At 37.4% G+C, this 26,556-nt stretch overlaps 1 protein-coding gene across 4 annotated transcripts in view; it reads right to left on the minus strand.

Annotated features, from left to right (window-relative positions):
* The window catches only part of LOC150088358 (solute carrier family 35 member F6-like), a 329,560-nt gene that overhangs the window by 72,454 nt on the left and 230,550 nt on the right, over nucleotides 1-26,556 (minus strand). For all 4 annotated transcript variants that reach the window (XM_090370737.1, XM_090370736.1, XM_090370735.1 and 1 more), the window contains one exon: nucleotides 10,318-10,362. In XM_090370737.1, the coding sequence (XP_090226863.1) occupies nucleotides 10,318-10,362 (45 nt within the window). The remainder of the gene's footprint in view (nucleotides 1-10,317; nucleotides 10,363-26,556) is intronic.

Below are 26,556 nucleotides of genomic sequence, written 5' to 3' on the forward strand. Positions count from 1 at the left end.
TTAGTCACTGGCCCTCTCTATTTTCCTGTACAGTTGTTCATTGTATTCGTCAGAGTCAAAGAAAAGGCAGATTATGAGAAATCTTTCACAAACGATGCAAAGAAAAACAGTAAAGACTTCTTTACTTATGTAAACTCTAGAAGGAAGGGGATAAATCAGATTGGTCCACTTAACATCGACAGTTAAATTGTTGAGGCATCTGCTGAGGTAGCTGACAAACTGAATGAGAATTTTGCATCTACATTCACACATGAGGAGTTATTCAGGGAGGTGAATGACAGAAGTTTATCAAACTCTGGCAGGGAGCTAAATGATTTTGTCATAACTGAGAGCAAAGTGGAGGAGAAATTCTTGAAATTGAACATAAGAAAAGCTCCTGGAGTGGATAGGATCTATCCAGTTATTAAAGGAAGTAGCAAAGGAAGTTAGCAACCCTTAGCCATAATTATGAAAGCTTCCTTCCTTCGAGATTTCTAAACAAAATAAAGTTATAATGAAAAAAAAAAGTTCTGACATGCATAACAAAACAAAATTTGTCCTTTTGTGGTGGGTTGGAGCACAACAATTGGCACAACGCACTAAAACAAAAACGAAACATTTGGTCTCTCTCTCTCTCTCTTTCTTTCTTTTTTTCTTTTTTTTTTAGCAGCGGGTGTGAAGACAGACAGTAGGGGCTGCAACTTGCAAAACATCTGTTTATACCTATTCTATTTATTACTACTTGAATTTTATGATTTCTGGTGGATTTATTTATTTTTTTTAAAATTTTTTATTTGGAATCTTGAAGTGTCCCGGTTAATCGAGAGTCCGTGATATCAAAATTATTCTTTGCATCCAGTTCCTTTGTGACCATATCATAGTATCCAATCAAATTGGTCAGACAAGACTTCCCCTTAACAAACACGTTTTGTTCAAACTATAACTGAAGTCTTGTCTAGATGATCCTGCAGCGCTTCCTTAACCAGTGCCTCCATTAATTTCCTCGGAACAGAAGTTAAACTAACAGATCTGTAATTACTTGTGTCGCCTTTTAATCCTCCTTTATGATTTTATAATTAAGATGTATAAGGATTGAATGGATTGTTCAAGCTCAATGCCAATGGGATTCTTCCTCTTGCTCAGATTACTCACCTGAAGGAGCATAAATTCAAATCGAGGAAAGACAATTGTAGGATAAATGTGCAGAAATTCGCCTTTAGCCAGCAGGTGTTTGATAGTTGGAACACTGGAGGTAAGCAACTTAAATAAGTTCAAGGCAGAGCTAGACAAACATTTCGAGTGAATGGATGGATGAAATGGGAAGGGTGTTTTTTTTTTTTATTTTGGCTGATGCTATATAAGCTTGCTTTCTTGCATTATATGCCCTACTAATGCTAATGAATTGAGGTCACATTTGGAAATCTCCAGTCCATGGGTACCTGCCCTGGGTCCAAGGAAGCTCTCATAATTATAGTTAAGTGTTTGCTTATTTCCTTTGCTGCCTCCTTTAATAGATCTCATCCACCCTCGGTGCATTTCTTATGTTTATTTTGAACAATTTCTGCTCCACTTTGCTCTCAGTTATTACAAAATCATTTAGCTCACTGTCAGAGTTTAATACGCCTCTGGCATTCTACTACCTGAATAACTCATGTGTAAATGTTGATGCAAAAATACTCATTCAGTTTGTTAGCTACCTGAGCAGGATCATCAACAGTTGAACCACCGATTCATCTTTCCTTCTAGAATTTACATAAGTAAGGAACTCTTTGCTGTTTTTCTTAGCATTCTTTGCCAAAGATTTCTTGTAATCTGCCTTTGCCTGCCTAACCTTTGTCATTTGATTACAGACCAGCTTATATCTACCATAGGCTTCTGTTATAAATTAACAGGTGTCACCTGTTAAATTATATGTATCCCATGCATTTTTCTTCTCTGTCACATATCTCATTAGTTCATCTGACATCCATTTAGCCCTAAACTTTGAATAATATTTCTTAGTTGGTATGAAAAGCCTAGTAGCGTCCAAGATTAATTCTTTGAATGCTTCCCATTTAGAATTTGCTGTTGGTAACATCAGTTGGTCTCACTGTATAGAATTTAAAAACAGTCTCAGACCACCGTAGTCACCTTTACAAAAGTAAAAATCCTTCTCTTTACCCCTGATGGTAGTTACCTCTTTAAGCATATCCCACATCAGCACACTGATCACTGCCACCTAGTGGTTCCTTTATCTGCAGATTCTTAATGCATGAATAATCACTACTGATAATCAGATCACAAGTATTACTCCCTCTCATTGCCTCCCAAACATGCTGCTGTAGAAAACAATTATCTAATAAATCCACCTGGAACTTGTGAGTTGCGAGTGACCAAATCACAAGTTCAAGTCAATATCTGGGAAATTAAAATCCTCCTGTTGCACATAAAAGACTGCTGTACAAACTGGAGCAATGTGCCATTAAGGGAAAGTAATTGCTATGGATAAAGGGATGGTTAAGTGGAAGAAAAAGTGATTATCAATGGGTGCTGATCTTCATGGAATAATGTTATTAGTGGAGTTCTCCAGGGTTCAGCGTTGGGCCATTTGTTGTATTCAACATTTATTAATGATATTGATAGGCTGAATGCCTACGTTTGAAGGGTAGACAGAGCCACACGTTAAACACTCTGCCAACAAATGTTGGCAGAGTGGTTAACGACAGTCATCAGGGTGAACTATTGCAAGAAGATATAGGGAAATTGTGTCGATGGGCTGGAAATGCCAGTTGAAGTTTAACATTGACAAATGCAAATGGGTAGCAGAATCCCAAAGAAACTTATCAACTATGTGGTACTACACTGAGGATAATGGAGAATGAAAAAGGCTTGGGCTGTAGTGAAGATATGGAGGTGATTATCCCTTTGTACAAAGCCATATGGTAAATAAATTTGATGAATTTGAGGTATTGCTCAAAGCATCAAAGGCGGATATTGTTGGGATATCAGAGACATGGTGTCACACAGATATAAGGAATGCAGAACTGGAATTTGGGGAATACAACGTCTACAGAAAGGATACACAGGATAGGAAGGGAGGAGGGATTATGCTATTAGTTAAGAAACACACAAAATTCAAGGAAGTGAAGCCAGTCGACATCGCTGGACAGTGCAGTGTCGAGTCAGTCTGGTGTGACATAAGCATTGGGAAATCAAAATTGAGAGTAGGAGTGTGCTATAGGCCTAATGACTCTGATGAGTATAATAAGAAAATGTACAGGGAAATAGAGTGGGCCAGTAAATCAGAGATTCTTATAATGGGGGATTTTAATTATCCAGTTATTGATTGGAATTTGTGGATTGGTCACTCACACACTAGCAAGGCTTTTGTGAATTTATTGGATAGTTTTCTATATCAGCATGTTTGGGAGACAACTAGAGGGAGTAATATACTTGATTTGATTATCAGTAGTGATTCTTCCTGCATTAAGAATCTGCAGATAAAGGAAACACTAGGTGGCAGTGATCACAGTGTGCTGAAGTGGGATTTACTCAAAGAGGTAACTACCATCAGGAGTAAAGGGAAGGGTTATTGCTTTTGTAAAGGTGACTACGATGGTCTGAGACAGTATTTAAATTCTATACAGTGGGACCAACTGATGATGTTACCAACAGAAAATTCAAAATGGGAAGCATTCAAAGAACTTATCTTGGAAGCTACTAGGCTTTACATACCAACTAAGAAATATTGTTCAAGGTTTAGGCCTTTATTCACTTCAGGATCATCACACATGAACTAATGAGACACATGGCAGAGAAAAAAAAATGCATGGGATACATATAAATTAATGGGTGACATGGAAGCCTATGATAGATATAAGCTGGTCTGTAACCAAGTCACAAAGGAGGTTAGGCAGGCAAAGGCAGATTATGAGAAATCTTTGGCAAAGGATGCAAAGAAAAACAACAAAGAGTTCTTTACTTATGTAAACTCTAGAAGGAAAGGGATGAACCAGATTGGTCCACTGGATATTGATGGTTCAACTGTTGATGATCCTGATCAGGTGGCTAACAAACTAAATGAGTATTTTGCATCTACATTCACTCATGAGGAGTTATTCAGTGAGGGGAATGCCAGAAGTGAGTTAAACTCTTGCAGTGAGCTAGATGATTTTGTAATAACTGAGAGGAAGTGGAGGAAAAATTGTTGATGGTAAACATAGAAAAGGTACCCTGGGTGGATGGGATCTATCCAGTTATATTAAAGGAGGCAGCAAAGGAAGTAAGCAAACCCTTAGCCATAATTATGAGAGCTTCCTTGGACTCAGGGAAGGTACCCATACACTGGAGGTGTGCAAATGTGACCCCAATTCACAAAGGAGGATCAAAGGCTGACACAAGTAATTATAGACCTGTGAGTTTAACTTCTGTTCCAGGAAAATTAATGGAGGCACTGGTTAAAGAAGCACTTCAGGATCATCTAGACAAGACTTCAGTTATAGCTCGGACACAGCATGGTTTTGTTAAGGGAAAGTCTTGCCTGACCAATTTGATTGGATACTATGATGTAGTCACAAAAGAGCTGGATGCAGGGAATAACTTTGATATTATATACTTGGATCTTAGAAAGGCTTTTGATACTGTTGCACATGGAAGACTGCTGCACAAATTGGAGCAGTGTGGCATTAGAGGCAAATTGCTGCTATGGATAAAGGGATGGTTGAGGGGGAGAAGACAGAGAGTGGTAATCAATGGACTCTGCCCGTCATGGACTAATGTTATTAGTGGAGTCCCTCAGGGGTCAGTGTTGGGTCCATTATTGTTTTCTGTATTTATAAATTAAACTACTGATGATGGTATATCAAGCTTAATGTCCAAGTTTGCAGATGATACAAAGGTTGGCAGGGTTGTTAAGGACACTACTGACACTATGCTGCTGCAACAGGATCTGGAAAGGTTGAGCAGATGGGCTGAGAGGTGGCAAATGAAGTTTAACATTGACAAATGTAAAGCACTACATATGGGATACAGCAACCCCAGAGCAATGTATCAACTCTGTGGTACTACACTGACAGTGGTAGAGAATGATAAACTGTTGTCAATGATAAACAGGAATTTTTCTAGCAGGGATAAGGAGGTGATTATTCCCTTGTATAAGGCAATGGTCAGGCCACACCCTGAGTACTGTATACAGGTCTGGAGGCCTCATTTCAAGAAGGATGTAGAGCTTCTGGAACGAGTACAGAGAAGGGCAACAAGATTAGTGAATGGAAAAAAGGGTTGCTCTTACGAAGAAAGGCTTAAGTTTTGCAAATTACAGTGTCTGGAGACTAGGCACTGGCGAGGTGATCTGATAGAGGTGTATAAAGCCTTGAATGGCTTGAGTATGCTCATTGCTGATGGGATACTTCCTCTTGCACAGAATAATCACCTGAGAGGGCATAAATTCAAATTGAGGAAAGACAGATGTAGAATAGATGTGCGGAAATTTGCCTTTAGCCAGCAGGTAGTTGTTTGGTGGAACAGACTTCCATCCCTTGTTGTGGAGGTTGATAGCCTAAATAAATTTAAGGCTCAGCTAGACAGGTATTTCCAATGAACGGAGGTTGAGGGGGAAGTGGAAGTTTTTTTTTTTGGCTGATGCTGCGTAAGCTTGCTTTCTTGCATCACATGCCTCTACTAATGCTAATGCCATGGTTATGCTGCACCTTGAGTACTGTATACAGGTATGGAAGCCTCAGTTTAGGAACAATGTAGTAGAGGAAGGATGGTTGCAGGATAGATGTGTGGAAAGTTTCCTTCAGCCAGCTGGTGGTTGATTGTTGGAACAGGATTTCATCTCTTGTTATGTAAGTTGGTGGTTGAATAAATTCAAGGGAGAACTGGACAAATTCTTGGGGGATACGGAAATGGTGAACTTTTTTTTTTATTTTTATTTTTTTTGCAGATGCTATGTAAGCTTGCTTTCTTGCACCATTTGCCATTACTACTACAGGTCGACCATTACTAATCCGGCAGCATTGGGACCTGTGGGGTGCCGGATTAGTGAGATTGCCGGATCACCGGTGGTTATTTTAGCACATACATTTTACCCAACAGCTAACTACCTCCTTCTACCTTTTGATTAGTAATTCTAAAATAAATATTGTAATGTCAGTGTTGTCGTTTTTTCTCTTAAAATATATATATATAAAAAAAAGACTTTTTTTTATGTCGCATATATGTGGCCGACGTGGCCTGTAGGTTACTTTATTTCTTGAGAAGCCGTGTCGGCCACATAGGTGTGACACTATTACGGCATACATATGAAGGTCGTTTGTGATTAGTTTACTGCATGTGTGGTGAGCGTTGCAATAAAACTAATTACGATAAAATAAACTCTCAAACATCACAATAAGTTTGTTAGTATTGTTAGAGATTTTGTGAAAAGATGTTTGCTAGCGCACTGTATTATCCATCATATTGTGGTGTATTTTTCTGCAAGTTTGTACAAGTGTGTTGTAAAAAAAAAAAAAAAAAAAAAAATCTAAAAAGGCATGGCTAAAAGAAAATTACTAAAATAAGAGGAACTGAGAGAAATTGCTGGAATTTACAATTAAGCAGAGTTAAACTTCTCACAGACACACCGCTGTTGAGTTTTTCAGAAGTTCAACTTTATCTGTTATGGACAATGTATGGTGTTTGTGCTTTACAGCACGAGAGGCACTTTCTTTATGCATTGGAACCATGGCTGGGGCTAAATGTGAGCAGGTTATAATAATAAATGCAGAAAAACAAGTGGGAATGGCTTGCCAGTGTTTATGAGTTCATGCCAACAGCTGATGCTGCAACCAATGCCACCAAAACAGTAGCGGCAGGTCAAATTTCCCAGGTGTGCCGACCTGGGAAATTTGAAATTACGTTCGCGGAAATTATGTCCGAATTAGTGGTGGAACCAGATTACCGGTGGCTGAATTAGTGATGGTCGACCTGTACTACTATTTACAATCTAGGTAACTTTCTCAAGGTCACCAACTAATACAACATGCTGATTCAGGTTAAGGTCTTTCTATGTGAAGGAGCATGTAACCTTAGCAAAATATCTTGAATAAGCTCCTACTATTAACTATACAAAATATTTAATTTTTATTTCTTTGAACCTATTAGGTATACCAAGTATGTAGGAGAAAGTATTTGTAAATAAATCACTATCTTTTCACTTTATGGAGCTTAGGTCCTTTCTTTCCTTTTATTATCACCTCTCTCTCTACAAGGTGTCTCAAAAATATTGGTACAAACGTTTAGGGGAGGTAGGTAATATCTAAAGAAATGTGAATTGCATAGGAACCCATAACCGGAAACGTCACAGGAAAGTAGTAGTAGCAGAGGCACAAGAAGCAGAAATGACACAAGACAGTAATTAGTGGTAAACATTTATTTGATATAATATTAACAATGGAGTATGAGATGGATGCATTTCATGATGTTACAACAGATACTCGAAGGTTCCACCATGAGACACGATGCATGCGTGACACCGACGCAGAGGTGCGCCTCCGTAGCCAGGTGGGAAGGAGCAGCAGTGCGTAGCACACGCTTCTTGATTAAACCGGGGTTTGAGCCCGTCACCACCAAATACGGAGGATGCGGAAAGGTCAGTGAATGACCACCGCATATCCCCGGAGCAATATGGCCTTAGTTGCTAATGCTCCTAAAAACCAAACAATAACAATAACACCGACGCAGCATGGATTGGCGGACACGGTCAAACACACCTGGAGTTTCTTTGACAGTAGCAGCAGCGCAGACGAGTCTCACCACGAGATCCATTTCCATCTCCACAGGCAATCCATACACGATAGATTTCAGAGCCCCCACAGAAAGAAATCAAGGCTCGATAAATCAGGTGAGCGTGGGGGCCAGGCAACGGGTCCACCAAGGCCAATCCATCGATGCCCAAAACGCCTGTTCAAATGGTCATGAACACACTTTCCATAATGGGCAGGTGCCCCATCATATTGAAACGAATTTTGCGTCACATTTGCTGGAACATCGTCAAGTAACCCTGGTAGAACTTCTTCAAGAAAGATCCTATATTTAGCGGAGTTCATGCGGGATGGTAACAGGTATGGGCCGACTAAGCAGTCACCGACCATACCTGGCCACACATTTATTGCGAAGCGATATTGTGCCGCATGGGGCACACCATGTGGGTTGTCGTGAGCCCACACATGAGCATTGTGCTGATTGAATAAGCCTTCCCGAGTGAAATAAGCCTCATCCGTGAACAAAACATAGGCTGGAAAATTCAAGTCTTGAACACTTTCTTGGAGAAACCACTGTGCAAAAGCCACATGTGCAGGATGATCTTGGGGGATCAGCAACTGAACCCTTTGGAGATGAAAGGGGTGTAAGGAATCGTTGTGCCAGACACACTGTACACTGCAACAACAACTCCTAAGGCAGAAGCAACTGCACGTGTGCTGGTAGTAGGATTATTCTGGACGGCATTCAACACACTTTCTCCCATGGCGGGAGTTCGCATTGAATGTGGTCTGCCCGCACTACTCCTGTTACCTCTAAATGACCCATAATCGCACAAATTTTGATGCACACACGCAAACAAACGGTGGTCCGGTACATGTCTGTCTGGGAAGCATTCTCCATAAATTCATTGAGCGGCTCGTCCATTGCCCTCTGCTAATCCATACACTAGGTGTATGTCTGCCAGCTCACAGTTCGTATATCGATGCGTGCTCTTCGTGCGGCAACTACCAAGCCATCTACCGACTTACGGTGATGTTTCCGGTTATGGGTTCCTATACGATTCACATTCCTTTAGATGTTACCTACCTCCCCTAAATGTTTGTACCAATATTTTTGAGACTCCCTGTATATTATCAATAAATTACACACTGGTCTATATTCTGGCACAATATCATACATTTTACCATGTTTAGCACAGAAGTTACTGCTTGCCATAATTTTTTCCTGAGGTCACTGGTGCATACTCCCTCTACATTTCCCTTCGTTCTGTTAGTATTTGCAGTGGTTTACATGGTTCACTTGAAGATGGTACATCTGTTTATAACTTTCATTTGGCTCTTTGTTGGGTCAATAATAATCAATACACACGACACAGCAAATTTTAAACTATCTAAATTTATAATATTTAAAATTTTAATACATGTATTTATTTCTTAATATTTACGCTAGAGCAATTAATTCTTAGTAAAATTTACCTCTAGAATAGCTGTAATGAATATTAATCATTACAAACACAGAGGACATGCTGTTGTTGTTTGGTTTTTAGGAGCATTAGCAACTAAGGCCATATTGCTCCGGAGATATGCAGTGGTCATTCCCTTACCTTTCCGCATCCTCCGTATTTGGTGGCTCACGGGCTCGAACCCTGGTCTAATCAAGAAGCATGTACTACGCACTGCTGCTCCTGCCCACCTGGCTACGGAGGCGCCTCCAGAGTACATGCATACTGTTGCCTTTGCTTTCAATCTCAGTAGGTAATCCTTGTTTGAGAAAGTCACCAAATTGTATGTATACAACATGTAATTTGTATATATCTTTTGTAATTTTAAACATTATACTGCACTTCATGTTTTATACTTATATATGCTCCATACTTTTGTTCAAGTATTTCAAGTGCCCATTTTTTTTTTTTTTTTTCAGATATTCTCTATTCTTTACTAATTCATACACATGCATTCTTTCAAACACTCTGTGTTAAATAAAAAAAATTCTTAAAAAAAAAGTGTTAAATTCTTCAGTGTTAAATAAATAACAAAAAAAGTATACATGTGAGAAGAGAACAAAGAACTTAAAAGCTTAATGACACATTAGACAAAGTGAAAATGTAACATTCTTTAGGTGTGAAATTCTAATGAGCATTCTTCATCATAGGAGAAAGTGATGGGCAATAAGAAGTTTATTCAGATGGAATGTGAAACCCAAGCACAGAAAAACCAATGCTCCATCATAAAAAGTTTTTTATTTTTATTTTTATAAACTGTTTATACCTTCACAAGAATGGCGGCAACTAACTTCATCTCTCAAAACAATACATACTAGATTCAAAATTGATAACAAAAAACAGCATTTCCTAACACAATCTGCCATAACTAATGATACTACTTCATAAAATCTGCATTGAAATTTAAAAATTTTTGATTAAGTTGTTTATTGTCCCTAATTAGGGACAATAAACAGATGAATATATAGTTGCAAGAGAATATCTATTTCTAAATTCCTGCAATTTTATTTCAGAAACCATAAATTTGCATTTTATTTATGCAATAGTATAGACCCAAAATTAGATTAAATTTTTAACATTTTATTTTTCAGTTATAAAAGAATTTAACATACCACAGCCATGGCAAAAAATCCAAATGCTCCTTCCATTCCAACTACCTAGAATGATTTACATATGAATAAATTTTAGACAATCAAACATTTTTTTTTTCAATTTCTGTTATTAGTTAAATCTTTACACGTTTTTAAAAATCATTAAATGGCAATAAAAAAGGCATAAATCGATATTATACAGTACATACAGGTATACGAAACTACTTCAATGATAGCCACCAAATAAAAAATCCAAATGCAAATACTTATTGATCACCACCTCATATGAATGAGGGGGCAGTCAACAAGTATTTACCCTCACTTATAAACATTTGAGTGAAGGATTTTACACTTGGCTAGCAATTTCATCCTTCTCTATGTGACTATCTTCTAGAGCTACCCATTTTTTCCATCTGTGGTTAAGCTCTTTCAGATCCCTTGAACAGAACTCACTTTGAACAAAATGTGAGTTCTGTTCACTTTGTTAATTACCGCCTCATCAGTCTGAAATCTGCAGACCCATAATGGTTTCTTCATTTTGGGGAAGAGGATGAAGTATGAAGGTGAGAAGACAGGAGAATAAGATGGGTACCGCAGTTTTTCAAAACCACACCTGATTTTATGATGTAGCTTTATGAACAGGAGCACTGTTCACTAGGAGGTAGACACCTTTGGACAGTGATCAGCATCTCTAGTACAGCTCAGTAATGCTGTTGTCATTTGGGAGGTAATCTGTAAGGATGATACCTTTATTGCCCGAGAAGACTGATTGATACTGGCAGGCAACTGAACACTGGCTTCTTTTGGAGGGGGGGATGAAGGTGATCTCTTTTGTTTTTGAGAAGGTGTCAACAATCTCGAAATGCATTGAGTTGCTATCTTAGATATATGCAGGAACTCATGCATTATGGTGCAAACAGACCTGGCTAATGTCCATTTCATTTTCTATAAAATTTATTGTCAAATGTCTTTCTGATCCTTAAGACCAGCTGTTCCACTTCAGCTACAATGGCAGTATCTGTGACCAAGATGAGTCTTCCTTTTCTTAGGAAGGAAGAATGTACACAGCTTTGCTCATACCTTAATTGTCTTTTTTCAATATTTCACAGTCTCACATGATAGATAATCCTCCTCATATATATCTTTCATCTAATCATGGATTTGTTTTGCTACTTTGCCTTGCAAATGAACAAACTTTATACTGAACTGGACCTCAACCTTCTCCAGCATACCATCTCTTGCTGTATTCATGGCTCTAGTTCAGTAATCGATGGATCTACAAAAACAAATAAATAAACATTATCTTATGAGATTTAATTATATATATGTATACACATCAAATCCTTAACTCAAATATTTCTAGGTGAAGGTAAATACTTATTGACTACCCCACAGAATTGACCTTTAAGAAGAAAGTTTCTTCATGGAATTTTAAAAATTTATATGTGTAAACATAAATTTATACGTAAAATTTATATGCATACAGACTCATTATTTGAAAAGTACCTGAAGTGTCCTTGAAAAAGAATATACACTACAGGGCCGATGCATGCACACACAAATAGTTGCAAAAAACAGCTTTCCATTCAAAAACTTAATATGTAGTAGAACCATGTCATGCCTGTGTGACCAGTGCATCTTTCCCTCCTGCAAATTCCAGGGCTGGTTTTAAAAGGCTATTTTGACCATATCCTATTCTGACACTCCAATTCATCCAGCCAGTGTTCAATTGAGGTGAGGTATATCAAAGCTTGGCTGAGCCAGCCAAGCTTTGATATTTACAAACAAGCCCTAACTAATACCTTCTTATAGGTGACTTCATTTTTTCCTTTATTAATTGGGGCAAACAGGAAAGGAGTGAGAATATTCCACTCATGATGACCATCCATGAACCAAACAGCATCACTGGACAGGAGGTACCTTTAGAAGTTGGTTGCGAGAGAGGGGGGAAGAAAAATCACAGATGTTAAAGATAAAAGTAAGTTTTAATTTCAGAAAAGGTGACTATGACAGTTTAAAATGCTACATGACATGTTAACTAGGTACAGTTCTATTAATTGGTCAGTGGTACAGTGAGAGCAAATACAGTAGAAATATGGAATACCTTTGAAGAAGTAGTCACAAAAGCCAAGAATGCAATATATCATCAATAAAATATTCACAAGGACAATGCTAAGATGAATATGTAGCTGGCTACTTTCAACAAAACAGAAAAAGATGGCATGGAAAAGTTACACTGTGATAAAAAGTACCCAAAGCCTAAAAAGTGTTATAAGGTGATCTGAAACAGTGCCACAGAAGGGGTAAAGGAGAAGACTATGAGAAATTACTGGCAAAGACAACAAAGAACCGGGACCAGGAGTTGTGCACATATGTGAATAAAGATTAGACTAGACCATTTGGGAATGCTACAGATGACTTAGCCAAGTTGATGAACTGAACGGATACTTTGCATTCATATTTACAAATGAAAGAGTCTTCATGGCAAGAGTAACTGTGCAAGTGAAGCTGAGCAGTATGAAATATGATAGTGAAATTACAGAAGATGGTTTATTAGAAAAAATTTCAAGCATTAAGACAGGTAAGGTCCTTAGGGTTGATGACATATATCCAGTAGTTTTGGGAGAGTACACTGAATTACCATAATTAATTATAAGAGCATCACTTAACTCAGCTTCGCACTGGAGATGTAGACTGACCCATAAAGTTTGTTTTCTAAGAGCAGGGTGAGTGATTACAGGCCAGTCAGTCTGACTTTAGTGGTAGAGAAAATAATGGAGGTGAGGATTAAGAATGCAATACAGGGGACCTAGACAGAAATGGTATTCTGAAGGAAACAGCATGGTTTTGTATGGGGAGAAACCTTGTTTAACTAATGTAGTTAGCTGTTTTGATAGTCACACATGAGATGGATGTAGGAAATATTTGAAATTGTTCACTTTGACTAGTAATGCATGAGAGATTACTGTATAAGCAAGACCAAGTTGATATCACAGGCAAGAACCTTAGATGGATTGCTTGATAGCCAGGGAGGGCCTCATGTGTACCATGTGACTGTGACAAGTTGCAGTGTGTCTTGTGAAACCACCACGTTGGCTTTCGCTTGTGTTTGTCACAATTTACTGAGCTGCTAATTTTTGAATTATTACAGTAAACCCTTGCTAATCTGGATTAATTGGAGGGAGAGGTCATCCAGATTAGAACAGAAATAAGTGGAAAATTTAATGATATAGGTAGTGCTAATAAAAATAAATTTTAAAATATCACTGTAGAGCCTTTATTTAAAAACTATAAGAAGATAATACATTTATCCACCGATAGATGGATAAATTGTATTGTCTTTTTACATTTATCAGGTGGCATTGGGAAAAGAAGTGTCGATCAAGTGGCATTGCCAACTTGATCGACACTTCTTTTGGTTTTTTAATATCTGGCTATTTGATACACTGATTTTATCACTCCCCACATCAAATTTTAAAGAAAATGTCTTTACAGATTCTTTCTTTTGTTTTTTAATATCTGACACAGCCTGTTGGCCAATACCAAATTCTTCAGCAATTTTTTTTTTCCCCATAACACCATTTTCAAATTGTTCTACCACTTTGAGCTTGTTAATGATAGTTAAAGTAGCGGGTTTTCTTTTTTATTCTTTAGAACCCATAATTATATAAAATATGTTGACTTATGTACATATGTATGAGTCGGACACTCATCCGACTCAGAGTCAACAACAATACTGAACAACACGCAGGACAATGTGTAATGTATGTTTCGTCTCTCTGTGTGCAGTTAATCAGTGCGCAGTCAGAGTTACTCATCTGCCTTCCTAAATTCCTTATGTCTTTCAAAGTACTCCACTGTGAACAGAAGTTTTCATATTTCGATCTGGATCATCCGACATCCACATTAACTGTAACTGGATTAGTGAGGGTTTACTGTACTGTGGACTGCCTGAATGAAATTTAAAAAGAATGACACCAATGGGAACTTCAGTAGAGGAGTTACCCATGTGCAAGTTTTGCTTTGATTTATTTGGATAATCTGCCATGCTCTGACCTGCTGGTTGCCATATCAGTAGCATAGAGGGCATTTTTGCAACATCAATGATATTGCAAAAATCCTGCACCACTTTTGTTCAAATGAATACCACCTCTACAAAATAGATTCTTTTTACCTACACATGTGGGCCACACTGATAAAAATCCTCTCTCCCACAACCCTGCAGATTCCCTCAAGCCTTGAGTTAATCCACAAGGCTTTCAGCACATAATCTTTCCTATGGTGGCTAGGCAGAATTGCAGACACATACTGGCCTAACTCACAGCATTTTTTTCAGCATAGTCCTATATTTATCCAACAGATGGTCAGGTCGTGTACATTTAATATCGTTAGGTGGTAACATCATTAATTATTGCTCCTGACAAACACATTCTGGTTCTGAACCACCTATCTTTATAAAAAAAAAAAAAAAAAATGCTACAGGTTTCCCTGAGAATAGTCTCCCAATAAAACTAGATCACCTTCAACCAGGGCAGTCTGCACCTGACTTCTTTTCTGGGACCTGAATCTGTGTGCATCACTTGACAGGTCAGGAGATACTTGAGTCTCTGATGAGCTCCCAGTTACATTTGTTCCTAGTGCAAGCACTTGTTTCTTTAGTGACTCAAATTCCTCTTGTAACAAAACCAAGTTGTAATTTGAGATCAGTACATCAGTTGCAAAGAAAACAATCACCAGATGTGCTAGGTTTTTCTACAAGATCAGCTTTAGAAGAATACGTCACAGGATATACAAATGAGGAAGTCGTGACTAACACTGGAAATGCCCGTATTGTAGTGACCATTCACAACTTCAGTGGAAGTGATACTAGCAGAAAACAAATATTGTCACTGCGTTCAGAAGTCCTGAAAACCCTTCAGGAGACCTACTTTTAAGCCAAAACATACAGAGATTGACTATATGATTATCTCCCTTCCCCACTGTTGTCTATGCATTTCCTATGGAAAGTGGTTGTGGTTTGTCACTGCAAATTTTTCTGGTGCTAAATTGCATGTCGTTATAACCTTCCACATGAATTGACCTAACTGTGTATCCATCAGTTATGCACTACCTGTTAATTAATTCAATGAAGTTTTCATCCTAGATCGGAACTTTGTATTTCTTGGGATCAAATCGTCAGTTTTGGATGAGAAAGGTAAAACTGGATTTGGGATACCATTGTAGTTGCAATTCACACATCTGTGTACAGAAGTATTTGTTTGTTACTCAGTTGTCTGTCATTCATAACCCAAATACGGCAGATGATGATGATAAATTATTTCATATATAATCAGGATATTTCTTCTGCCAAAGAAGGAATTCTTTGGAATCCTTCACAGCAGGAATTCTTCTGGCTCCTGTTCCTCTTCCATTGTAAAATGCAGTTGTAATGCTTTCAAACCAACAACCAGTAATTGCAAGATACAAAAACCCTTCTGCTACAACCAGGAAGAAATTAAAAGCTAAGAAACTCATCTCTAAGGAGTCTATATAATAATCAATGCGAAGTGGCAGAATCTGAAAAGTCAACAAAAGGTTCTAACCAGACCCTAACTCAGGAAATATTTCTTCTCCAAGCGAGTGTACAAAAAACTGTCTGAACAATGAAAATAGTTATGTTACATAAGTGGCATCATTGAGAATCCCACACTTCTGGGGTGAAATGGAGATGTTTATTCATGACATCATGCTATTTGTTATTTGGTTTTTAGGAGCATTAGCAACTAAGGCCATATTGCTCGGGGATATGCGGTGGTCATTCCCTGACCTTCCCGCATCCTCCGTATTTGGTGGTGACGGGCTCGAACCCCGGTCTAATCAAGAAGCGTGTGCTACGCACTGTTGCTCCTTCCCACCTGGCCACGGAGACGCCATGACATCATGCAACAAAATGAGAATTTAAGAGCTACCCTGCTTCTGAGGGAATAAGCTTCTAGTTTAGAACATTCCCTTGTGGACTCATTAGTGTTAACATATGCAGCAGTCCTTCAAAATCCTAAAGCTGTTGTCAAAATGACACATGGTCTTATTAAAAAAAATGGAAGGTTGCTCTTTAAAAACAAGTGAGAAAGAAGTTAAAAATGAAGTTTTGAAGATGCTGATTGATTCTCTGAAAGATCAGAGATATGGGTATTATGGATGAAACTGCTTCTAAAGAAGACATTGATAATGATAAAGGATGCAAAGGCTTGAATAACATAGGTTTTAAGGCCAAGACCACCCAGTACATTAAAAATTAACGTACTTGTGGGCAGCAATGGTGACCTGGGATGACCTTCTTTCAGATTCTGGAAAGCAACCTAGGAGAGCATTCTGATGAAATTAAAAATGAAATTGTGGTTTTATTATCAACTGAGACCAACCAAGGACAAGAACAACTTAAATTGGGTTGTAGCAACCTCCTGGAAGGCATGGCAATTGATAAATAATGACAGAATTTATATAGGACGGTCCAGTAGGTTCAGAGTTTGTGTCTGTTACAAAATGCTTCAATTATCTTAGATATGGGCATACTTCTACTAGATGCTAATATAAAATCACCTCAAGGGGCTCACATCTGGTGAGTATGGGCTTGGAACACCCAGGGTCCTGAGCTGGATCATCATTCTTCTCTTTCTTGGTGATTCCTTTCTACTTCTGACTCTTGCTCTCTCTCTTTCTCTCAGGGTAACTCGGGAATTTTTTTTGGCTGGTACAGCATAAGCCTCAGGCTTCCTTGCACCATATGGCTAATAATAATAATAATAAATAACCATTTTGTGGTCATTGCAGAAATGAAGGCCATGTACACAAGAACTGTCCTCCTAGAGATCTCCCACCTTGATTTTAAATTGAAGAAGACAAAACAGACTACACAATTGCCCCATTAGAGATGGTGCATACCCCATACACAAAAGAGCAGTGAAAAATGCCCAGTGTTCCATTAGTATGGCTAATCAACTACACCATCTCATGGAGAATTTAAACATAGCTCTTTTGCTCCTCTAAGAATCTTACTGCATCAAAGGAACGGTAACAGGCTCTCCTGTTGCTTATTGCAAGATACAAAAAACTGAACCTAAATGCTACCCAGATACATTGTGGTGAAAAATCCCAACCTTCTAGTTAAAAGCAAAACCCTATGCAAACCCTATCTAGCTGTGACCACCATTCCAGGCACTTTTGGTAGCATAAAAATTCTATCATCATACTTCAGTTTAGTCATTTTATAAACCCCCACCTCTTAGAACTGGAACAAGCTATCCATCCATCTAGTAGGACTGGCCTTATTATAGCAGCTGACACAAATACCAAATCTTCCTTTTAGCATTCTTCCATTATTGATGCTAGAGGCCAACTTTTGGAGGACTTCATTTTGCCCACGTTTAGACTCAAATATTGATGTTCCCTTAGTATCACTTTTGATTGGCAGACACATCCTGAGTTGGATGTGTCTACAAGGACAAAATAACTAGTGACCATAGGCTGATTTACTTCCGCAGTTGTATAAGAAAAAACTTATTTTCTCTCACAGGTGTATGTTACAAGAACAGCAAACTGGGAAGCTTTTGATACTGAAGTACAGGGAATATTACAAGATACAGGTTGGCAATGACCTATTACACAGTGACCCTGGTTCAACGACCTTGAAAATAAAAACTTGTCTGTGAAAATGTATTAGGTTAATCACAGGGACAATTGGGTACTATACAAATACTATACAAATACAGTACTATACAAATGGGTTATTTGAATTTTTGTAACAGACTACATAGTATACAGGATTTTGCAATAATCATTACTTGATCATATGCTAAAATATTTTTGAAAAGTAAAGTAAACTCACTTATAATATCATTAAATGATCAACCAAATCCTCATCAACTGAATATGAATTGCAATTTTCAGTATTTGAAGGTGAATTTTCTGCTGTATTAATAATAAGTTTGTCAATTTCCTCATCAATTTGTCTTCCTTTTTCCAAATTTGGTTTTCAATTCTAATACATGATCACAACACTTATACCATTTATTAGGAATGTACTGTCCAAAAAATATCCAAAATATCGTGAAAGAAAGGAAGGGAAGTTGGACAGAAATGTGAATCCAGATGAAATTCAACAAGAGTGTTTCGTTATGCCTGGGAGTTCTCAAACTGCACCCAAAAAAAATTGAGCTGAAATAATGAAGGAATATTGTGAACGGAAGAAAAGGAAATTAGAAATTCAAACTATTCCAAATAATAATGAAGTTTAACCACAGAGTTCTATTATGGCTAATACTTGTCAACCACAGAGTTCTACTTTGCTTGATACTTGTCAACCACAGAGTTCTACTATGCCTGATACTTATCAGGAATCTAAAACTCCAGCAGAATGAATGAAGGAATATCGTGCATAAAAAAAGCAAAATTAGAAACCTGATTACATCCCTATAGTGTCTACACGAGCTGACAGTGAGTTTGAAAAACTAGTGTAACTAAATAAACCATAAACGATCACAAACTAATGTTTGTGATCGTTTATGGTTTCAATTAGATTTTAAACCATTTCCAACAATTTCATATGAATTACCTCAAAATGAATTTCATTTACAAGAAGTGAATACTTTCATGACATGTAATACATGTCATACTTCATTAAATGAGGGACGGATACTAACTATGGCTATGCCTAATGGATTTATATATCCAACATATCCTATTCATTTGCCTCCACTGGATGTTGTAACTGTGTATTTGATATCACCATGATTACCCTTTATGCAAATTCGTCGTTTACATTATGAACATGGACAATATGGGATCATTGGACCAGTAATAAATGTACTAGTTAACGTAAATACGATGGTTCATCAATTACCTAGAGAATCAGATGACGATTATGCCATTAACATACATATAAAACGAAGACCCATACATAAATCATCATATCTACAAGGATGTGTGCAGAAGCAAATAGTGAAAACATGGTTACGGTATTTGATAAATTTACCTTTGTATAAATTCTATGAAATAAAAGTGAGTGACGATTTTCTTGAGGACAAATGATGATAGTGAGCAGGAACATTCAGATTAAATTGTGGAACCTGTCAAAAATGAGGATGAACTATTGTTAATTCAACAACAAACAGCAAGGATGTGTGCAGAAGCAAATAGTGAAAACATGGTTACGGTATTTGATAAATTTACCTTTGTATAAATTCTATGAAATAAAAGTGAGTGACGATTTTCTTGAGGACAAATGATGATAGTGAGCAGGAACATTCAGATTAAATTGTGGAACCTGTCAAAAATGAGGATGAACTATTGTTAATTCAACAACAAACATTATTATAATCTGAGGATAAATATTTATGTATAGCACCGGGCCAGAAATCATCTCCAACAAATTTCATATTTGTATACATGCAGAAGAACTTTCTTTTACAACTATATATTTGGGACATGCACGAAAATTTAAAAATGGATTGAAAATTATTCCCTTTATGATGGCATCGAGTGAAATTCATTTAAAATTTTCAAATGAATTTGCAAGTTGTCAAAGAAGATTTGCATTTAAATCAGTAGGAATAACAGCTAACATTACTCATTCTATATTGGAATCAAAAGAATTTATAAACAAGTCATTAGAGTCTAACTTGCATTTCTAAAATCAATTCCCAATTCAGCATATTATTGGAGTCAATGTAAACGAGATGTGTTTGCCATGATTCGTCAATTAGGAAAACCTACAATGTTCTTGACATTGAGTGTGTATGAACCAACATGGCCCATATTACTATGTATGTTATGTATGTTATACAAATTCAGATATAAACGAGAAATTACAACTAATGAAGTTATGGATCTACCTTACATGGAAAGAGCTACATTAATAAATGAAGATCTCATAACGTGTGCCATATACTGTAATAAAATTGTTGAGAGTATACTCAAAATTTTAAAATCGAAAACCTATAATCCTTTTGGGAAATATTATGTTGTGAATTTCTTTAAACACATTGAATTTCAACAGCGAGGAAGTTCATATGCACATATATTATTATGGATGAACAATGCACCCTCTGCACCATTAGAATAAAAAGGTGGGATGGAAGAAGCAATCCAAATGATAGATGCATTATGTTCTATTGGGAACTTCAAATTTACAGCAACATAAACATACTTTTAACTGTTATAAAAATAATAACGCAAACTGACGCGAATGTCAATTTGAAGCACCTTTTTGGCCAATGTTGCAAACTCGTATATTGATACCGATGGCCACAGATGACAATCGAAGATTAGCTTATTGCAAAAAATATCGTAAAATGCACGACTCATTAGAATTGGATAATCATGTTAATTTTGAAGAATTCCTTAAATCAAATTAATGCCAATCAGAAGAAGAATATCTAAATATTTTGGGGGCTAGTATCAAATGACCATGCATATTTCTTAAACACAAGATAGAAGAGAAATTTATGAATAATTACAATCCTTGGATTTTAGGAGTGCTCAAGTCTAATTAGGATTTACAATATATCGTAGAAAAATATTCATGTGCAGCATATGTAGTTGAATATGTGAATAAATCTAACAGAGGAAGAAGCAACCTGCAAAGGAAAATTATAGAGCTACAAGAAGAATATCCTGATATGGATATAACTGATCTAACATGAGCATTAAGTGTAGATGTATTGAATTCTGTGGAGATGAGTTCACAAGAGGCAGCTTGGTATTTATTATGATACCCAATGTCCGTGTGTTCAAGAGCGATTGAATATGTGCTAATGGTATGGCCACATGAGTGTCAGAAATTACGTAAATCAAAAGCTGAATTGGATGAAAAACAAGTTGATAGTGAGTCTTTGGATATATGGAAAGATAGTATTTTTGATAAATATGAAAAATGGGGTGAAACAAAAGATCTAACCCTTGCACGATTTACTGCTTATTATCGAAAAGGAAATGGGGAATGGGTGAAAAGACAATTTCCTAAAATAATTCAGTACTGGAATTATAATACAACATATCTTCATGAACATATACTCGAAATGGTAACTTTACATATAATTTCAGTTTCATAATGAGTTCCTGCAGTAGAGACATATTTAATGGCTGCCACTGTGACATTATCAGTGACACAATTGGTCTCAGAGTAGAGCGACAGCAACTCATTATACACCTGGTACATAATTACATAATTTTTATTATTATTAGCCATATGATGCAAGGAAGCCTGAGGCTTATGCTGCACCAAACAAAAAAAATTTCCCGAGTTATCCTGAGAGAAAGAGAGAGAGAGAGAGAGAGAGACAGAGAGAGAGAGAGAGAGAGAGAGAGAGAGAGAGAGAGGGGGGGGGTCACCAAGAAAAAGGATGATGATATCCAGCTCAGGACTCTGGGCTGGATATCATCACTCTTAAAAATCAAAACCAATAAGTGCTCTGAACCTAACTTAATTGAAACAGAAACTATAAAAAAGTTACCAGAAATTTCTCCTGATATGCTACTGAACTTATTTAATCACTGCTTAGCTGAGGGTTTATTTCCAAAAGCATAGAAACTAGGTATAATTAGATTAAGCTTAAAGAATTGGGAAAAAAATCCTACTGAACCTAAATCATACAGACCTATAGCTTTATTGCCTGTTCTAGGGAAAATAATGGAATGCCTACTCCTCTACAGACTTAATTTATATTATACTGAAGCCAACCTAAATTCTGAACAGCAATTTGGTTTCAAGCAAGGGTCTTCAACTGAGGATGCCATGCACTATATCCTCACAACAGTATATAATAGTGATCAAAAGTACATGCTGGCAATATCTATGGACTTCGCTGGTGCAGCTGTCTTATTGGTAAAAGGTAACACCAGAAGGGTGGTGGAAGAAAGAGCAAACGTGGCATTCAAACAACTGCAGGAATGGGCGCTAACTCACATGCTAAAAATTTTGTCAGAAAAAAACTAAATGTATCCTACTGAAAGGAAATCTAAATATAAGATGACCAATGATAAAAATAGGTGATACCTCAATTCACATGGTCCAAGAATTGAAATAATTAGGCATAATTCTAGATTCCAAATTAACATTCTATCCACACTTGACTAAAAAAAAGTCCAAAACTATGCTGGAATGATTGCCAGAATCAGCAGAGCCAACTGGGGTCTCAAGTGCAGAACTCTGGCACTCAGTTACTGAACAGTGTTTTTACCTGTAATCTCCTATGGTGCTGCCGTATGGTTCCATTGCACAGCCATAATTAGAAACAGAACAAAATTAAATAGCATTCAAGGAACAACCTTTTTAACAATAATCACAGATGCCTTGAATGTGTATTTACCATTAAAAAAATACTCCACAAGGAAAGTTCCAAGTTGGATAAATAGTGAAGTTGCCACATTACTTGAGCAGAAAAAGGTGGCATGGAAAAGTTACAGAGCAATAAAAAGTACTGAAGCCTATAATACAAGATGATCTATAATAGAGCCACAGAAAAGGTTCGACAGGCAAAGGCAGTTTATGAGAAATTGCTAGCAAACAGAGCAAAGAGGGGGGAATAAGGAATTCTTCACATATATAAATGCTAAGACGAGCAGGACAAACCAGATCGGACCTTTACATAAGGGAAAGGGGATAGTATTAAATACACCAGCTGCCATTGCAGATGAATTCAACAGTTATTTTGCATCAATATTTACAGAAGAAAAACCTTTTGTGGCAATGGGAAATTGTGGGAGCAAAGTTGAAAAATATGTAATTAATGATATTGAAATTTTGCAAGATTATTTAATGAAAAAACTTTCGAGCCTACAGGCCAGTAAGGCTCCTGGAGTTGATGAAATATACCCTATAATCTTAAGGGAGGGGGCAAGTGAGTGTATTGAACCACTGAGGCTAATTATGTGAGCATCACTAGGCTCTGGGGAGATTCCGTTGGATTGGAAAAGTGCCAATGCATCTCCCATACATAAGGGTGGTTCTAAGAGTGAAGTGGGAAATTATCGACCTGTCAGTCTGACTTCACTGGTAGAGAAAATCATGGAGGCAATGATCAAGGGTGGAATTCAGGATCATTTGGATAGAACTGAAATTCTCAAGGATACTTAGCATGGTTTTGTAAAGGGAAAATCATGTTTAACAAATCTGGTTCGCTATTTTGAAATGGTCACTCATGAGCTGGATTTAGGGAATAATTTCGGCATTGTTTATTTAGATTTCAGCAAAGCTTTTGACTCAGTCCCATACGAGCGGTTGCTTTATAAGCTGAAACAGGTTGGAATCACTGGGAAAATCCTTAGACGGATATCAGGATGGCTTCAGGGCAGGAGACAGAGGGTTGTGATAAATGGCTATTCCTCAGATTGGGTTGATGTAAGAAGTGGGGTTCCCCAAGGATCAGTGTTAGGACCACTGTTGTTTTTAATTTTCATAAACGACATTGATGAAGAGATAGCGGGCATGATATCTAAATTTGCAGATAATGTTAAAATTGGTAGAGTAGTTAATGATCACCGTCAAGCTGAGCTTCTTCAGAGAGAGAGAGACCTAGATAGACTTCAGGAATGGTCAGAAAAATGGCAGCTATGCTTTAATCCAACAAAGTGTAAGGTATTACACCTGGAAAACAGTAATCCCAAAATAACTTATTCACTTGGTGGAGTTCAACTAAACCCGGTACTCGAGGAAAGGGACTTGGGTGTTATGATACGGTCAGACATGAAATTCTCTGGGCACTGTAAACAGGTTGCAAGGAAGGCCCATGGTGCCCTATCGATGATCTATCGAACTTTTGCAAGTAGAGATAGGGATGTTATAATCCCATTATATAAGGCTTTTGTAAGACAACACTTGGAATACTGTGTTCAAGTATGGAGACCGCACCTAAAGAAAGACATCGAGCTTCTTGAAAGGGTGCAAAGACGGGTAACTTGCTTGGTGAGATTGGCAAAAGGGTGTCCTTATGAAGAAAGACTTCAAATATGTAGGTTGTAGAGTTTGGAAACTAGACACCTTAGAGGAGATTTGATTGAGGTGTTTAAGGCTCCAAGAGGCATCAGTAAAATGAATGAGGACGAAATTTTCAAGATTATAAATGATGCTAGAACTAGGGGACATAAATTCAAGTTACGGGGGGGGGGGAGATGTTTAGATTGGACTGCAGGAAGTTTTATTTTAGCCAGCGAGTTATAAATTACTGGAATAAGTTGCCTATATGGGGGATAGAGGCTGACATTTTGGGGAAATTCAAAGGTCATCTGGATAGTACCTTCGGGTGAGGGAAACGCATAGGATGATAGGTTTAATTTCCTTTTCTTTTATTAATTATTAGTTGTTTTTTTTTTATCACTGTTTTATTTGGGTTTTTTTTTTTTTTTTTTTTTTTTTTTGGCTGGTGCAGCATAAGCCATAGGCTTTCTTGCACCATGTGGCCATTACTAATACTAGAGCATGCTGTACAGTTAGTATCCCAGCCCTGCAAGTTTCGGCTGGTACCCTAATACTGCACCTCGAAATTGCAAAAAAAAAAAGGCTACATTACAGACTTAAAGGAATCCCCATGGGTTTCCTAGGCATAACTCCAAACCTTGCCAATGATATCAATGACGACAAAGTGCCACACAACTACATCAGATACAGTAAACTGAATGGGAGCAAGAGACCAAAGGAGCTACTACCAAAAGGTTAGCCCAAAACTACCTAAGTGGTATGCTCCAGGACTTCATACCACATTTCTGTTGACAGGTCATGGATCTGTAAGGACCTGTCCTTACAACTGTTATAAAAAAAAAAAAAAAATGAGGGTTATTGATATTGAAAAAAATTATTAAGGAATATTAATACAGACAACCAATTTGAAATATATATGGTCAAAAACTAATAACTGAAAGCGTGTAGGATAATTCAGATAAGTCAAGGTTTAATTGTGCTCGTTATGCTTATTACCTTTAAGTAGAGGAAGATTAACGTAGCAACGGGGGGGAAGCGTTTCGAACACGCGATACAATAGGAAACACTGATGGAGCAGACCGTAGTTAATGAGCTCAGATCAGAGTTAACATTTCGCCCTATAGAACAATGAGCTGAAACAAAAATAAATAAGACAGAGATGGAGCTCAGTAATGGAGGTATTCATGATATTTAAGTGCACACTTTAAAATTTCACGGGGGCTATTAACGACAGGTGTATCAAGGCCAATACAGGGCGTAGATGGACAAACACAAAGACAATCTAGAAACTCCAAAATTACAGGAATTTCCAGTTGCCTTTCTAAAAAATTCTAGGAATTGCTGGAAACAAGTAGCCCTCTCTAAAAAGGATGGAAGACACGCCCACGGAAGAGATAGGAGACGAATGGAAATCACAGGGGAAGGGATGTACTGGTCAGCGATTGGTCTGAACGAAAAAGCGCAGGAAATTTTGAAATTCAGAGTGAGGAGAAGGATAAGTTTTTTTGGAGAAGTCTTTGGAAGTGCGTAGAGGAAGACAGTCGTGGGGCAGAGTCGTTGCTGAGTTTGGGGGAGATGGTGAAGTAGTCTTTGGAAGTGCGTAGAGGAAGACAGTCGGGTGGCAGAGTCGTCGCTGAGTTTGGGGAGATGGTTTAGGAATGGGAAGGAAATTTTCTTTGTGGGAAATTTCGTAAGCCTAAAGTTGGGAAAAGAAACGTGTCCGTGTGGAAGAAAGAATATTCTGCATAGCCAATGTATACTACAGCAGTGTGAGAAGCCGATAAAATTTATGGAGAAGGAAGAAGAGTGCCCAAGGATGAGCAACCACCTGCCTCCTAGTCTACGCCGTTACGCTGATGGTTATGGCAGCCCTGAATAGGAAAATCACTTGGAAACTGAGTAAGTGATAGTTCAGTAAGAAACAAAACTTAAGTTTATAAAGGAAGGACTCTAGGACAAATACCTAATCTATAAGAGAAAGTTAAATGTAATTGTAACCATGCCCACAGAACTGTAGTGAAATTAAGTGTAGGTTTTTAAGATAAAGATTTATAAATGGGTAGAAAGGATACTTTGAGATAATAGTTAATTTTGAGGGAATGACTAAGTAGGTAACAAAGGATTGTAGTTGATTATGAAATTATAGCGAATTTGGATTTATAGAGAGTATAACACAGAGTGATAGTAACTGTTTTAAACGGATAAAACGCTGATAGAGTGCCCTGCTAGTTAAAGGATTATAGGATTAGATACGGGAAAACAGTTAATTACTATTGTTGATTATGAATGATGAGCAGGTCTGTAGTTGA

This window comes from Mastigoproctus giganteus, chromosome 3 (assembly GCF_048544385.1).
Source record: "Mastigoproctus giganteus isolate SK-2022 chromosome 3, ASM4854438v1, whole genome shotgun sequence".
Taxonomy (NCBI): Eukaryota; Metazoa; Arthropoda; class Arachnida; order Uropygi; family Thelyphonidae; genus Mastigoproctus; species Mastigoproctus giganteus.